At 34.4% G+C, this 18,530-nt stretch overlaps 1 protein-coding gene across 6 annotated transcripts in view; it reads left to right on the top strand.

The window, feature by feature from the left end:
* The window catches only part of LOC110814953 (RNase L inhibitor protein-like protein), a 48,357-nt gene extending 31,532 nt beyond the window's left edge, over positions 1-16,825 (top strand). For all 6 annotated transcript variants that reach the window (XM_088223421.1, XM_088223419.1, XM_088223420.1 and 3 more), the window contains 2 exons: positions 6,753-6,865; positions 16,271-16,825. In XM_088223421.1, the coding sequence (XP_088079547.1) occupies positions 6,753-6,865; positions 16,271-16,380 (223 nt within the window). In that variant the 3' untranslated portion in view covers positions 16,381-16,825. The remainder of the gene's footprint in view (positions 1-6,752; positions 6,866-16,270) is intronic.
* Positions 16,826-18,530: the final 1,705 nt, after the last annotated feature.

Here is an 18,530-nt window from a genome sequence, read left to right as displayed (position 1 = left end):
AACACAAAAGTGAGAAAATACTTTTAAACGATTCTTTAAAAAATATATCCAATCATTCGAGATAAATCATCCACAAAGATAATAAAATACTTGAATGCAGTTTTGAATTGAATAGGACAGGGGCCCCAAACATCAGAATAAACTAACTCAAAAGCAGACTCAATTCGTCTATTGACCTTTGGACCTAATGAACTATGGTGATATTTTGTAAATCGATATGACTCACAATCCAGTAAAGATACATCATAGAAATGAGGACATAATTTTTTCAACACAGGTAGCGAAGGATGTTCCAATTGATAAAATGCTTTAAATGGAGAGATAACATTAGAGCAGACAACTAATCGAGGTACCCAAGTATCAAGAATGTAAAGACCGTCTGATATATTTCATTTACCAACAATCTGTTTCGTCATAATATTTTGAAAAAAACAATAATAAGGAAAAAATGTAATACAACAATTCAAATCTTTGGTAAACTTACTCATAGAAAACAGATTGAATGCAAGTTTAGGTAGACTTAATTCAGATGACAAAGTAATAGATAATGTTGGTTTTGTGGTCCCTAAATCCACAATATTATAGGTCGACCCATCAGCAATGGTTACAAGAAAAAGTGTTTTATGTGGTTGAAAATTATAAAAAAATATTAGAATTACCTATAATGTGATTTGTACACTAGAATTAATTACCCATCTGTTTGTGGAGGAGATGAGACATTTTTTTTTGGATTCAGAAAGAACAGAAAATTTATTTTAAGATTCCTGATATTGAATGAATTTAGCATACTAATCAGCTGAAATCATAATAGTTTTATCAGAATATGAGATAACAGTAGTAGTAACAATATTAGTGGTTTATGTCCTTCAATTGAGATTCTGCAATTTTTTACAGTACCATTTTATATGCCCTTGTTCTCGGTAGTAATAACATATAATATTATCATCCTTTTTAATTCTAGAATTACAAAAAATATGTCACTTATAATACCCAAAACACAACAGTTAGAGATACTCGGAAAACACTGCAAATAAATAAGAAATTATAAGAAAACAAAATACCTCTTCACACACAGAAACCCAAGAGAGCCACACTGCCACCACCAGAGTTCATGCGCCGCTGCATGTGCCGCCGCGAGAGTTCATGCGCCGCCACCAGAAAGCCACACACCGCCGCCAGAAATCACCAAAACGCCTCATTTCAGTCGGAAATCACCACAGAACCCACCGGAAAACTGAAATCTAGAAAGGGTTCGCAAAGATATCTCAAATCGCTCCGGAAACTCTAAAAAACTTACTGTCACGTGATCTGCTCTGACGCGACTTTTCTCCGTTCCGGTTTTCGTGTTTCTTGCTCAGAACAGGCCAGCCGAGCGTCTCTTCATGTCTTGACCTCATGCTGAACTCGACCCGCACGCGGACCGGTCTTCTCCGATTTACCTTACGCTTGAGGACTCAAAACCACCGGAAAATGGCTTCCTCCGCCTCTTCTGCGTGCATCACTGTGCCGGCCGCGATCTGAACTGGTCGGAGAACGGTGGTCGACTTTCTCCGGCATCGGAAATGGGTTGTTAACTCTTATTTGATTTAACTCCTAAGAGCCCTAACCATAACCCTAGTTCTGATATTATGTAAAGGGTTAAGGAAGAAAAATACTGAATAGTTCTTGTATCTTTATTAAAATGAAAGTTGGGGTATATATACATGTAGACGGATTCATATATGGTAATTAATATAAATTACCCTAATTATTTTCTTCCTAATTGCGCTTACATATTTAGAAAGATAATTATACTATTATGTGTTAGGAATATTTTATAATATTTTAACAATTTAAAAAAAAAAAATTCGATATATTCAAAGAGCATTAAAGGAGTGTGATTTGTATATAAAAATATTTACGACACTAAAAAAATATCTAGTGGGTCCCCAAGATCTTCGCCATAATATAGTGGTTGACTCCTAATAAAAATTCTTATATTCTCTATCCTCAAAAGTTCTCTTGTTCATCTCTTTCCAAATAATAAAAACTGTAGCCAAGGGGATAAGCCTGATAAAGCAGTTACCACCTTGGATGCCCGTCACTCCCAATTCTCCTTCTTACCGTGCCTATAATGACCTAACTCAAACCCAATAAGCTATGTGTGAAAGACCAAAGGTGGTGCTCACAGACGGTCACCGGAGGAGGATATGATTACACATCTCACCATCACTTTTGCACAAGTAACACCCATTCCAACCATCAATATCTTTCCTCTTCTGATCAATTTGTCCAAATTTAGAATGCGTTCTCACACCTTCCCATGTGAAGAAGCCACTCTAGAGTTGCCTTCACCTTACAAATAATTTCTGATGGGAACTTATTACATGCGCTGCCTCTTTTAGTCAGATGCATGTAATACAAAATTAAGCAAGTCCTTTTGGATTCAGGCCCTAAATAGGTTCATCCTCAATTGCATTGAGGATGACCACTAGGAAAAGCAATTTGAGAAGGTTGATATATTCATCAATCTCTTAGTCATTCTAGTTCTCTAATTAATTCAACAATCCAAGTGCCCCTACAAGGATCCCCAACTTGTAGGACATTGGCAAAAAATTTTTCAAACATATCTTTTTGCTGGACAATGGCAAAAATTGTGGGAAACTGCAAGTATAAAGCCTCTCTTAGCATTTAATTGATCCCTCCCAAAGCTCAGCATCTCCCCCAACTTGATTTTCTATCTGATGCATTTTCTAAGTTCATCTTTGCTGGATTGATACCTTTCCACACCCTAGAGTGATATGGACCTCTCGAACTCGTGACATGCTAGCCATATGGATCTAATCCATACTTTGCCACCTTCACCTTCCTCTAAAAACTATCCTGCTTCCACGTGAACTTCTGCAACTGTTTCACTTGAAGAAGTGAGTTAGACTAAACCAAATGTTTCACTCCTAGCCCACCCTACTGAAATGGTTGTTTCACCATATCCCATGCCACCAGTTGAAACCTTCTTTCTTGTTCAATTTGTCCTAAAGAAATTTGCGTTGAATCGCCTCTAACCTCTTAGCCATACTCATTGAAATTGTGATTGGAGACATGAATAGATTGGAATGTTAGCTATTGAGCTCTTAAAAAGGGTAAGTCTTCCACCTTCGGAGAGTAAATCCCTCTTCCAACTAGCCAAGTGAGACTCATATCAACTCACCACCAGATTCCAGGACAATATATCCTTAAACTTCGCACCATGGCGTAGACCCAAATGATTAAATCAGAAGATTGACACTTTTACGATCGATCTTCAAGAAGCATGAGTGTTCAAGGGCCTTGCTTATAATTTTGCTACATTTAGGTATCATCACTTTCGGGGCTTCTTAGTGGAGGTGGTCTTGGGAATATTATTGACAAGTTGATTGATTCCCTTGTATAATAATTATTATTATTTTTGTCTTGTACATAGGTTACACCCTCTTGGTTTCCTTACGCATGATACATTCTTTTTTTCCCCCTTAAAAGAGTATATAACTTAAATCATTATCTTTTTCCACATCAAATACATATCTAGATGGTCAAATGACAAACTCTAACTGATTAAGCGACCAGCACAATAGTTGAATCAACATTCCTTCCCCAATCTAACAACTTCGGTTCGTTTGACGGAAGCCAACATTTCTTAATTAAGTGTTGTCTATGAAGGATTTGATACATAATGTAACTTTAAAATCTAAACCTCTTTCTGGTCAATTCAGTATTCTACTTCCTGTTGTCCAGTCATAACTCTAGGCAAGGAGAAAGTATTTCTGGACTATTCAATCTGCTTTTTTTATATGATTTAAGTATTCTAGACTTCATTTAATCGTAATGCCAACACCATTATTTAATGAAACCTTTATTGTCGGGGTCTTAGTTAATTGTCTAGTACTGTAGCCACAGACAGATTCACTAATGATTCTAACTTAAAAAGTTAATGATTTAGGCTAAAGGAGTCCTGGAAAAAAAATTATTAAGAACCAAAATTGGAGATATTAAGTCTTGATAATCAAATTTATAAATCAGTATTTGTATTATAACCATATGAATGGTCTATTAACTAACTTAGAGAAGGTACTCCAATAATAGGTACCAGAATGCAATAAAAAACTAGAAACTCTTCAAAATTTTTAAGAAATCTACAAAATAGAAAAATAAGTTAATTAATTGGAATAATCTATACTAGAGAGTAACTAAATAGGAAATAGTAAACTCATACCAATAATAAACCTGTAGATACCGGTTCTTAAATAAGCTAAATACTTAAAAAATACATAAACATTGCAACTACATAAATATCTCTTAGTATTGAAATATATCTGTGTTAAGATTTTTTACTATGCATTATTGTACTCTACTTGGTGAAAGTTCGATATCAAGTTTTAAAATGTCGAAATAGAAAAAATATGATAGTTAGAATTTGTCGTTATAACAATATGTGCTTGTAAAACTTAGACATTTTTGTGAAAGAACAAGAATGCTTCCAAAATCAAAGATTTTGAAGTAATGAATCAATTAGAAATAAGAAAATCCGTATAAGGAAGAATCACCTAGACTTTCCTTATTCTATTAGGAGATAAAGAACTTTAGGGTAGTATCTTCCTGTGGGGCCTATTTTTCTTGAAATCAAATATAATTTTGTTTTCTTCAATCTCAACAATAACATTATTTATTACAAGTAAATCAAGAGATCTATACTTTATCCATCAATGTATTGTCATTATTTAGATGGTTAATGTGGATCTCCCCATTTGTCTCATCTATTAACTTGCTCTCATTTGTTTTATTGTTAATGATAATGACATCATATTGCTTATAGAAAGAAATAGGTTGAAGCATTTATGATAACTACATCATTATAATCTTGTTCGTTGTAATTATACAAGAGAATGCCTGACAATTTTATTGTTTGTATTAGAGATTGTTTTAAGGTTAGTGGCACAACTTTCAAAACACTAATAGCTTGTAAGCAACAAGTGAAACTTTTTTATTTTCTCTTCAAACACTTCCCGGGAGCAAAAGGAGCAACTCTACTAAGATGTACTCGCTTGTAAAAAGTGGCTATAACTGCTTTTGTATATGAAATAACATTGTCTACCAAGACTGGATAGACTCCAAGAAGCGCTTGAACATTCTTCTATTAATTCTTTAAGTCCAAAATCACCAGATATAGTCTAATTCATATAACTATTTTAAGAATTAAGATCTCTTTAACATGTGATTATCTCATTCTTTCCCTAATATTAAATGACAATTAGTTCAAAATCATTTGTATGTTGTCATAAGAAATATTTCCTGTAGTTATTTTAGTGAACTCACATTTGCAATAAACAACTTCCAAGGCATATCGGCTTCTCTTAGTATTACATATGTTCACTTTAGGATCTTCTTGTCCTGAATCATGGAGGTCCTTAGATTTGGTTTAGATTTAGAGTTTGATGTTTATTTATCTTGCTTTCTACTCATGGGTATGGATGATATCTCTTCATTGTCCTTGGGGTAAACATGTGATTAATGTTGAAGACAATTTTAACACAAGGTTCTAGATAAAATACAAACTTCTCAGCAATATGTTAGTTATAAATTGAACTAAATATTTTTTAATGCATTAGTTTTAAACTGTAAACCAGCTAGATGAAAATGATCCAAGTAGCATAACAACCTCTTGAAATTGTCACAGTTGGTTCTCTAAAAATCTTAAGGGCCCACATGGGGTTGGTTTGTGAGGAGAATCAGTATGGAGATGGAAAATGTTTTTGATTGTATTAGGTGGAGAGGTGGGACCAGGGGATGGAGTGAGCTTTTTGAAAGATGAATGGATGGAAATGGGTGTTCTTTATCATCAATTCCCGAACATTTATGCAATGGCACTCGATAGAGAAGCACGGTAAACGATTATATGTAGGGTCAAAGCGATAACGAGGATTGGTGGATTGGGCTTAAGCCAAACTTAAATGATTAGAAGGTCCCAGAATATATGAATTTATTTGAGACAGTATTATTCTCTAGGAGGGGCTAGTCTAATGGGGATAGACTGTGTTGGAAACTTTACCCTTATGGTCTTCATGGTCATAGGGGATGAGATGGAGGAGGATTTTCCTACTAGGTTGATTTGGAATGTAAAAGTAACTCTTAAGGATTGCCTTCTTCACATGGGAAGCTGTTTGGGGATGTATTTTTTAATGTTCGACAACCTTATTAAAAGGGAAAAAATTTCTGCTGAATGGATGGTACTTTTGTAAGAGAGAAGTTGAGTCCGGTAATCATTTTCTCTTATGATGTTTGCTTGCTGAGAAATTGTGGAGATTAGCTTATGGTCTTCTGAATTTGAATTGGTAATTGCTGGATCAGTGAAGGAGTTATGTGCTTGGAGCAGAATACTTTGGGATAAGATAGTGAAACTCATCCTTTTGGCTACTTTCTGGGTGATTTAGAAGGAGAGGAATAAAAGGATTCTTGAGGCATTGATTCTAATTTTGACAAACTGAAAGATAATTTGTTCCATATCCTAAGTTTTTTGTTAATAGAGTCATCCGTCATGTTCTATCGAAGATTTCAGGATCTTATAGATATTTTGGCTGACTTGTACATATTGTATACAGGCTGCATCCTTTGGTGCTTTCGATTTTATATGAATATTTCTACACTTTTTATTTAAAAAAAATACTGCGATCCTATGCATATTTAAGTTAATTATTTATTTATTTATCTTTTGTTGTAACAATTTGTACCAATTGTTGCAGGGAACTGCTAAAGGCATATGCTGAATGTGAAAATAGCTCTGAGATAATCGCAGTGCAAAATTCTTGGCTTTCCCAGCAAAATCAGGTTACAAAGGCTCTTCCAGATCTGGAAGGTAATCCCTTTTATATTCGATTCACAAATTACTACTTCTCATTGTAAAGTCACACTTCTATACAATTGAGTTTTGGCATGAGAATCATTAGTAGTCATCTTGTTAATGATACATGGTCTTAAAGCAACTAACTGTGGTTGAGTTGCTCATGTTTTTCCCTCATGGTACAAAGCCTTACAAGTCTACTTGGCGCCATTAGGAAAAAACAATACACGGCTCTAGCTTATATGAACTTCTGCAAAGCCAATTGCTTTTTGATAGCTTACAGTATAAATATTCCTTTTTGATAATTCCAATAGAAGTAATTTATAAATCGCATGTAACAACATATAAGTCAATAAAACTCTTGTTAGACAATAAGATCATAGAACTTCAAAGGGAGTGAAGAGTTTATACTCTCTAAACTAAATACTTTGCAATATGAAATTCTAATAGTAAGCTAAGAATATGATTGGGGTTCCTAAAAAACCTAATAAATTTCTTCAATAGTTCAAAAAGTGTCAAAAGTTATATGATTATTACAAGATATTTCCCAGTCCAAAAAACTTTCCATTTTAGCTTCTGGTTCTCCATCCAGTTTTCTTCCTTATCCAATATTTTCAAACAATGATAACTTTATACAATTAAGGTGAAGGGTATACTAGTAAAGTTCCCATATACATAATTGATTGTATGTTTCCTTTTATTATTTTAAGAATGTGTAAACATGGGATTCTCGAATTCAATAATACACACAACATTCATTCTTGCGCATGGTATTAAGCTGTAGGAAAAAGTCTTATGTCTCCCTAAGAAATCTTAATTGGCCTTTCATCTTCGAAATAAGACAAAAAACTCCATATCCGGCCTTCATCAGCAGCAGTCATCCTTCACAGCTAGGAAACCACTTTGTTGCACTGGAAAACACCATTGGCGCGTCGGAAAGCACCCTATTTCCGTATGCTCCACTCCAGTCATAACTTCTCTTTGCCCTCTGTTTTGCTCTGTTTCGACTTTGTTTTCACGCACTGTTTGTGCTGTTTCGGCTCTGTTTTTCGTGCCCTGTTTTGCTTTGTGCATAGTTCTGCTCTGTTTTACCCCTTGTTTTGCTCTATCTTGTATGCAAATCTGCTATTGTTTTTGCAAGCAGATTTGCTATGTTTTTAACGCACAGATCTACTATGTTTTCACACATATTTGCTCTGCTTTCAGCATTATGCTCTGCTTTATTTTTGGTGACCCGTTCTACTCTGTTTCAGTTGTAATTCCTCTGATTTCTAGTGTTATTGAGGTCCAATGGTTTGTTCTTTTTATCGATGATTACACTAGAGTAACTTGACTTTTTTTGCTAAAATCCAAACATGGGATTAAGCACATTATTTCTTAATTTCACAATATGATCAAAGCTCAGTTTGGGGTAAAAATTAATATTTTCAAACTGATAATGTTCATGAATACTTTAATTAAACAATATCTTCCTTTTTCCAAAGTGAGGGGATCATTCACAAGTTTTCCTATATCTACACTCCACAAAAAAATGGAGTTGTAGAACGGAAAAACAGTCACCTGCTTCTCATCACACTATTAGGGAAAAGCCATTTTGACCTAAATATGTCTTATCAATAGGCTATCATCTTGGGGACTAGACCTTCACAGTCAAACAATTATAGCTATTTTCTTTCTTGAAGTTTGAACAATCAATAGCCTTATTCCTTGAGTCTTCGATTGTGTTGCCTATGTTCACATATGTCAATCTCAACGAAGAAAACTTGATCCTAGGATCATCAAATGTGTGTTTGTGGGGTGCTCACCTACTCAAAAAGGATACAGATATCATCCTCGTGCTCAATAATTTTATGCATTTGCTGAAGTTAGTTTTTAGAGATTGAGTCGTTCTTTACTAAATCTTATCCTCAGGAGGAGAGTACATTAGAAGATGAGGAAGACTCACTTCTATTTGATATCCTAGTGTCTGTAAACACTACATCTTATCAAAAAAATAACCACCACATCAGAAAACCAAAAACCATAAGATACACCTGAATATATACCATTACAAGATACACTTGAATACATACCACCAGAAAAACAATTAGAAAAATGAACTAGAATCCTCAACCATACAGAACCCGCGGTTCTCGCTAGTGTATTTCAGAAGGAAAAACTCTGATTCTAGTCCAAAGTAAATTCATGAATCCAAGTCGAGTACTGGAAATGAAGTAAGCTCTAAAAACATTTTACTTTCTGATATAAACATACCTATTGCGCTCAAAAAATGGACAAGAGAATGCACTAAGCATCCACTTTACTCGATCTCAAACTTTCTACCAGTTGAAAAGTGTTCTGTCTCAAAAATTTTTTGATGAGTCTAAGTACATTATTTATTCATAAGGCAATATTTGAGGCTTTATTTAGTAAGGAACAGAAAAATATTATAAAAGTTGAAATGCGGGCCTGGAGAAGAACAAAGCATGGGGAGTGGTGGACCTATCCCAAGAAAAGAAATCAGTAGGGTTAAAGTGGGTATTCATTATAAAGTATAAACTTGATGGATCTATAGAGAGATAGAAGGTAAAATTAGTGGCTAAAGGATATAACAAAAATTATGGAATTGATTACTAGAATACTTTTGCACCAATAACAAAAATAGATGTTGTACATGTTCTATTATCCTTGGCTGCAAATTTTAATTGGCAATTTGATGTGAAGAATGTCTTCCTACTAGGAGAATTAGAAGAAGAGCTTTATATAGAAATTCCTCTAGGGTTTATCAAAAACATAAAGATAAATCAAGTACGCAAGCTAAACAAAACATCGTATGGGCTCAAGCAGTCTTCTAAAGCATGGTTTGGACTATTTGAAAGCGCTATGCTAGCTATGCATTACAGACAAAGTTAAGGAGATCATACCCTTTTTATTAAATGTTCCTGTAGAAAATAAAATAATTAGAAAAATAAATTAGGATTTTTACAGCTGTTATGTGCTGTACGTAGAGGGTATCACCAACAAATTTTCTCAAACCAGAATTTTGTTAGAATTTCTCTAGAATTTGTTAGGTTGTTAGAAGTAGCAGATTTGTATATATATGTGTGAATCATTCATCAAGAAATGAGAAGCAGAATATTTTTCCTCTCAATTTTCTTCATGGTATCAGAGCATACCTAATCCAAGAAGAAATCAAATCCTGCTAAGCCGTAATCAGAAATGGCCTCAGGTGAGCTTCCATCATCTCTACCAGAAGTTTCTTCTGGTTCTTATCACCACACAGCAGCAACCAGAGCTGTGAGTGAGCAACCATCATCCTGTATCATAAGACATAAACTCGATGCCAGTAACTTCCTTCAATGGTCGTCATGTGTCCGTCTCTTCATCCGCGAAACGAGGCGTTATGGGCACCTCACTGGCAAGCTCGTGCCTCCTCCAGCATCCGATGCAAATACACAAACCTAGGAGATTGAAGACAGTATAGTCATGTCCTGGCTTATCACCTTAATGACCCCTGAAATCAGAGAGAATTTCCTTCTCTACGAAACCGCTCACGAAATCTGGAAGGCAGCACAGGAACTCTACTCCAGCAAGCAAAATACCTTCGCAATATTCGTAATCGTGTCAACTCTTCATGACCTTCGGCAAGGAGAACTCAGTGTCACCCAGTATTACAGTCTCCTTAGTCGAAGTTGGCAACAGATGGACGCCTTTGAGTAGCGTCGCTGGAACTGCCCGGAGGACGCGAAAAACTTCGGAGCTTTCGTGGAAGAAAAGCGGGTCTTCAAATTCCTGCTAAACAAAAATCTCGATGCGATTTGGGGGCGTGTTCTGAGCACCAAACCTTTGCTGAGTCTTCGATAAGTGTTTTCTGATGTTCAACGCGAGGAGAGTCGTCGGAAATCATGATGGGAGAGATTGACCAACCTCACCCGACTTAAAATTCTTCAGCTCTCACAACCCGAGCGATTTACAGTCGAACAAAGAAGACAAGGCCCTGGTGCGACCATTGTCAAAAGCTAAGGCACACTCAAGAACATTGCTGGAAGCTTCACGGCAAGCCAAGTGCCTGGAAACTACCTTCGGGTGAGTGAAAAATGTCGAAAGCAGAGACCTCCAGTAAGCTTCAAGGAAATCACGTGATGGCTAAGGAAGCAATTTCTGATGAGATGGGAAAAGAACCATTTACCCCTGAGCAGTTGGAAGCCCTCCAATGTATTTTGTCCAAGAAGTCTCACCTAGTCAGTGCTTCTGTGGCACACAAAGGTAATATTCATGACTTATCTGTTTTTTCAGAAAAAGGACAGATGTGGGTGGTAGACTCTGGAGCATCTTATCATATAAATGGCGATTTCTCAATGTTCCAAAATTACAGAAGATGTGAAGAAAATATTTCAATTAGAATTGCAGATGATTCTCTCTCAAAAGTGGCAGGAACGGGTTCTGTAAATTTGTCTTCAAATTTGGATTGTAATTTGTTGTCAGTCAGCAAGCTATGTGAAGATTTGAAATGTGCTACGAAATTTGTTTCTAATATGTGTAATTTTCAGGATTTGGACTCGGGGAGGACGATTAGTAGAACTAGGATGATCTCAGGATTATATTTGTTTCAAGTCAACACTTCTAAAAGACAAGCTCACAATGCAGTATGTGAAAACTCTGTTTCTATTTCCGAAAATAATGACCATGATATTATGTTGTGACACTATAAACTATGACATCCAAACTTCATATACTTGAAAAAGATGTTCCCACTACTATTTAAAGGAAAAGATCCAGTTTTATTACAGTGTGAAGTTTGCCAATTTTCTAAACATATTCGAAGTTCATTCCCTAGCCTACCATATAAACCGTCTAAACCATTTGCATTAATTTATAGTGATGTTTGGGGCCCTACTAGAGTTTCCAACGTTTTCAGAACTAGGTGGTTTGTATCTTTTATTGATGACCATACAAGAATCACTTGGGTAATTTCTCATGAAGGAAAAATCTGAAGTGGGATCCCTATTTAAAAAATTCCATACAATGATTCGAACCCAATTTCATACTATCATCTAAGTATTAAAATTTGACAATGCTTGTGAATATTTTGAAAATATTCTTGAAAAATACTTTACTGAACATGACATTATTCATCAAATCTCCTGTGTTCATACTCCACAACAAAACAGCATAGCCGAAAGGAAAAACAAGCATATCCTTGAGGTTGCCAGATCACTCATGTTCACTACTCATGTACCAAAATATCTTTGGGGAGAGGCTGTTCTTTCAGCTACCTATTTGATTAATCGGATGCCCTCTCGTATTATATAGTTTCAATCACCGTACACTATCTTCTCAAAAATCTTTTCCGATTCACACATCTTAAACACTTTGCCACTTAAAGTCTTTGGTTGTTCAGCATATGTCCATGTTCATAAACATCTTCGTGGGAAATTAGATCCAAGAGTAATAAAATGTATTTTTGTTGGGTACTCAGCAAATAAAAAAGGATACAAATGTTTAGTTATGAAAATTTGTCGATTTTATAATACAATGGACATCACATTTTTTGAGAACCAACCGTTTTATCCCCTACTGATATTCAGGGGGAGACATTCACTCAGAAATATCAGTTGTGGAATGTGAGTGTACCTCCTCTCTACCCACAAAATCCAGTACCAGACAAACTTTCTCTGGAGATTGAACTCGAAACCTCACAAAAGAAATCAGAACCAAAATCAGTTACAGAAAGCACATTACTTGCAACGAGTGAGCTACGTGTCTATACGAGAAGAAACAAAGGAAAAGCACCTGAATCATCCAAGTACTGCCATGAATCCATAGCTGATCCAGGTAACGTAATTTCTGTACCAACTCTTGATTCCGTTGATTCTGATATTCCCATTGCTTTGAGGAAGGGTACTCGGACATGCACCAAACATCCTATACAGGACTATGTTTCATTGGACAAATTATCCTTGGAATATCATACTTTTGTGTGCAGGATAGACAACAAATCACCTGAACCCAGAACGATACATGAGGCCTTGGAAATTCCATAATGGAAGTTAGTTGTCCTAGATGAGATCAAGGCACTTGAAAAGAATGAGACATAGGAACTAACTGATCTTCTTCCAAGAAAGCGTCAAGTGGGATGCAAATGGGTTTTTACAACCAAATATAATTCAAATGGGAGTGTGAATCGGCTTAAGGCTCGCCTGGTAGCCAAAGGCTATACACAATCATATGGTGTAAACTATTAGGAGACATTTGCACTAGTTGCCAAGAACAATAATATTCGGGTACTCCTCTCACTTGCATCTAACCTTAATTGGCCACTGTGCCAATTAGATGTAAAGAATGCATTCCTTAATGGCGGTTTGGAAGAAGAGATGTATATGAATATACCACCAGGGTTCGAATTAACTGACAATTCTCAGAAAGTGTATAAATTGAAAAAATTACTCTATGGCCTAAAACAATCTCCAAAGGTATGGTTTGACAGATTCACAAGAGCTGTAAAATATAAAGGATATGAACAATGTCAATCCGACCATACATTGTTCGTCAAACACTGCATCTGAGGTAAGAAAGTTATTTTGATTGTATATGTTGATGATATCATTCTTACATGAGATTACCTTTAGCAGATTCAAAAACTTAAAGAATTCATGCCCAAAGAATTTGAATTAAAAGATCTTGGGGTACTAAAGTAGTTCTTCGGTATGACAGTGGTTAGATCCAAAAAGGAAATTTCAGTTTCTCAACGAAAGTGCATTCTGGATCTCCTAAAAGAGACTGAGATGGTAGGAAGCATCTGCTGACACCCTTATGGATTCAGTCATCAAACTTAGATCCAGAATCAGCGATAAAATAGTTGATAAAGGGAGATACCAAAGACTTGTTGGGAAATTTATTTACTTGGCTCACACAAGACCAGACATCTGTTTTGCAGTAATTCAGTTCATGCATCATCCAACTGAAGATCACATGAGTGTTGTGTATTAGATTCTGAAATATCTCAAGAAGACTCCAGGACAAGGTTTATTCTTTCAGAAGACAGACAGAAGGGGTGTTGAAATCTACACGGATGCGGATTGGGCAGGTTCTACAGATGACAGGAGATCTACATCAAGATATTGTACCTATGTTTGGGGTAACCTGGTTACTTGGAGAAGCAAGAAACAGTCTGTTGTGTCTCGCAGCAGTGCAAAATATGAATTTAGAGCGTTTGTTCATGGTATTTGTAAAGGTGTATGGTTGAAGAGAATACTTGAAGAATTAAAAGTACTCAACAATATGCCTATGAAAGTATAGTGCGACAACCAATCAACAATTAATATGGTCAAAAATCCAGTACATCATGATAGAACCAAATATGTTGAGATTGATCGTCATTTCATTAGAGAGAAATTGAAAGATGGGACTATAACTCTGATGCACATTCTAACAAATCAACAGATCGCAGATATTCTAACAAAAGCTCTTCAGTTCCAATGCAAGGAGAGAACAACCTTTCTAGTGTATAAAGATGACAAGATGTGACATGTAATGATGAAAGGAGAAAACTGTTCTCAAGCAATATCTGACTAGAGAATTTAGAATCAATTAAGGAAGTCAAAGTACTTTCTTAGGATAGAAATAACATACTTTAAAGTAAGGATATTTATCTCACAACATAACTATGTCACTAACTTTTTAAAGAAGACCCGCAAGTTGGCATGTAAACTATTGGTACTCCAATTATATCCCAGTCACAAACTGGGATTGGCAGAAAAAGATTCCGATGTTAACAAAAAAATGTATCAAAAATTGCTTGGAAAACGAAATATCTATCACACAACGAAAGGGATATCACTCACGCAATAAGTGTGATAAGTCAATTTGCACACAAGCCGAAGGAGGTACAGTTGCAAACTGGATATCAAGTAGTCAACTATGTAAAGGGTACACCGAGAAATATATTATGTTTAAAAGAAACAATCGGATGATTATTGAATCTTACATCGATGCAGATTATGCAAGATAATTAGCTGATAGAAGATCCACCACTAGTTACTATACTTTCCTCAAAGTAAATCTTGTCGCATGGAGAAATAAGAAACACAAATTGTAGCTTGATATAGTGCTGAGTTAGAATTCAAGACACTGGCCCTAGGGGTGAATGAACTTTTGTGGCTGCAAAAGATCCTGGAAAACTTAAAAATTGAATGGGAAAGGCATATGAGACTTTACTGCGATAACAAGTTAACAATTAGTATAGCAGATAATCTAGTTCAACATAAAAAAACCAAACATATTAAAGTCAACAGACATTTTATCAAGGAGAAACTAGATAGTGGTGTGATTAGCAAGGCCATTTCGACAATTGGTTGGTTTTCTTCGTCTACTTGTTGATTTACTAACTAAAGGATTGAACAATCCAAGATTTCATATGATGATTTCTAAACTAGGAATAAACAATATTTACATCAGTTTGAGGAGTGTTGGAAAATATTTATTAAATAGAAAAGTGTCTTTGTATAATTAGGATAAAGAGTATACTAGTAAAATACCAAAATATGTAATTGATTATATTTTTCCTTTTATTACCCTAAGAATATGTATTTACAGAGCCCACTAATTTAATAATACACAACATTCATTCTTCTACAGTTATCATCTCCTAGAATATCTTAGTTTAAGTTTAATCATTTTGAAACACTGCATTAAGATATCATGAGGGTTGCGACATGCTTGGATGTCAGATATTACCTCTATTTTTAGAGTTTTTAGTATTTTTCTTTTTACATTAAAGAAACTTCAATGTATGTGAGAACTATTTAATAAGATATCAAAACCGTTAATCATTCACCATAAAAATGTTAATTTGATTCCAACATTTCCATATTGGGTTTCGGCCTTGTTTTTACATTATTTATTTATGGTTTTGTGTGGGGGAGCGTCGTATCTTACTTGCTTAGCTTTTCTCTCTACACACTTAGAAATTACTAAAAACATTTGTAAGAAGCAGTAAACAACAAGGGTTTGTCCTAAAGTAGATTATTAACTATAAGAACTAGTAGGAGTCATCATTTTTAGAAGTTATTAAAGTCATAGTTCTTCAAGTGTGAAATATCCGGTACCTTTTTTTTTCTGTCTTTCATATGTTTATTACAAATTGGATGAGATACTTTTCACCTATTGAACTATGTTTGCAGGAGTTTGCAATTTTTAAACTTGAATTTTATAAGAGACAAATAATGCAAATACGAGGTGGTTTGTTTTGGGATATAAGCCCTTGACTTATAAGCCAAAAAATAATTTCTTGATATTAGTTTTTTTTTGTTAATAGATTGTAAGTTCTAGAAAATACCTTAGGTAATCAAACTTTTTCGCATAATATTGTTTAAAATTGATAAAAATTTCTTTTCTAAGAGTTTAACAATCTAAAATTTTAACACTTTTATGGTGCTGCAGATCTCAATGAAGATGAAGGGTCCACTAGTGATTCTGATGATAACCTTCCACCTCTGGAAAAGAATGTCAATCATTTGAGCTTGCAAGATAGGGATGAGGAGAGTGCGTAGATGAGATAGTCTGATATCAATTGCATGTTGAAAAGTTAGGTAAAATTGCAGTGAAGCTACCTAATTGAGAAGTCACCCAACACTAGTGCCAAGAATAGAGGTCAACCTTAAGGAACCAAATGATGCTTGCTACATTTTTTACCTTACCCTTTTTTACTTGTATTTATGTTCCATCTTTGGTTTTTTGAGAGGAGATCATGAGTTTAGTATTATAAGATCTAAGAGGAAAGAAAAGAGGGATTTTGGAGGTGTTTATAAATGTGTTATGCTCTTTGTTTTAAAAATTAACTTTGGCTTACTCTAAATAAGGTGGAAGATTTATAGGTTTTAAACTTTGAGGTTTGTTTAGCATTTCATTGTTAGGTGTCTTTTTGTGACTATTTTTGTAATGAAAATTTTTGAATGTCTCATATATTTAAGAAGAAAGGATAACGGATTCAGTATATGAATGAACGTGTTATAACTTGTAAATTATGAAAATACAAATTCATTAGTAAATTATGTTATGGTTTGTAATTTGCCAAAATTACTACAATTAATGTAAGTTTGATCTAAAAATTGACTTTGTATTTATACATAAATGTATATGTATGTATGTTCGTTCACAAAATCATACTTTGACATGATCATTATAAACTTCTCACTTTGCAAAAGAAAAAAAAAAGAATTAAGAAATCACAAAAAAACTTAGCACACTAAAAAGTTGAAAAAAAAAATGCTAACCAACTAGAGAAAAGGATTCCAATAATGAAAAAAATAAAAATCATTGTCAAGTGTGTTATGCTCCATCGTTGAAAAATTAGTACAATCACCGATGGAAAGCAAGTTACTGTTAGTTGCTTCACTATTAATTTCTACAAATAATATAGAAGTTTCTTATCTTCAAGTCCCAGTTGAAGAAAATTACGTGTCTGTAAATTTTATTATTAGCGAAAAATGGTGGAGTTGGTTCAGTGGTACTATATTTTAGAAAGAAATTGTTGTTATTTATAATCTCATTCAAAAGAATTACTAATATGGTGATCTAAGTCATTTGGGGATAATGATGAAGGTAGTTGGTTTTGAATCTATGGGGCCTTGACTCTAGCACTAATCTAGTTGAAATTATAATCATCAATAAGAAGAAATTTGGCTCATGTTGCAATACTAATAGAAGAGGAATAATGGAACCTTGAATGTCACGCACATGTCAAACTAATAATTGTCAGTATTTTGACCATCATTGTTGATGTTGGTTGCAAGCATAGTAGATTTCAAAGGCAAACATTTAGAATATTATTAGTCAACATTCACCACATTTTGATCAAGGTTACCTTGATGGTTATGATGATTAAAGCCATTAGCCTCATGATTAGTAGAAAATATAACAGATGACAAAAATAGATTTTGATCATACTGATGATTAATATTCATTACATCTTGATCAAAGATACTTAACATGATGGTTATGATAATTGATAGAAGTTTATGGTTCTTAAAATTTAAATATGATGTTATCCCTTAATTTCTTCAACTTGCTAATGATAAAGGCCAAGTCTTTAGGCATTTGGTATGCATCAACCTCTTCATTGTTCTACAAACCCTTCACATTCTCTCTTTCTCTTCTTGTTCTTAGGCACATTAATTTTTTGGAGGATCTTGCTCTATATTTTGAGAAAGCAAAAGAGTAGAAGGTTTGTTGTAGTGTTGCACGAGGAGGGGCACACGGTTTCTGAGGAAGGCATCAAGGAGAAGGTTGAAAAAATTTAGGGCGGATAAAGGTGTAGAGTTTTTCTTCTTTAGCCAAAGTAGAAGAAACCAAAAGAAAACCTGAATATTGCAAAAAACACACAACTCTCTTCATTATTAAACAAACTATCTCGTTTTTTACTGAAAGTAACAGCTCTTTACTTTTTATTTCATATTTTCATATTGAGATCTTTCTTTTTTTATAACTAAACCAAAATTACTAGTACTCATTTTCACCAATAAAGTTGCAAATGAACATTCAAGAAAGAAAAATTAAATATATCAAAATTATGTGATTAAAAAACACTTCAACTTTAACCAATAACATCAACAATAAAGCTTAATTTAAGATAATATTAGCAATTTTAATTACATTGGTTTAGTTCATATGTAAACCGATTCATGTATATTTATATAAATAT

This window comes from Carica papaya, chromosome 6 (genome assembly GCF_054855325.1).
Source record: "Carica papaya isolate Zhongbai chromosome 6, ASM5485532v1, whole genome shotgun sequence".
Lineage (NCBI taxonomy): Eukaryota > Viridiplantae > Streptophyta > Magnoliopsida > Brassicales > Caricaceae > Carica > Carica papaya.
This window is presented reverse-complemented; position numbering and strand designations above follow the sequence as displayed.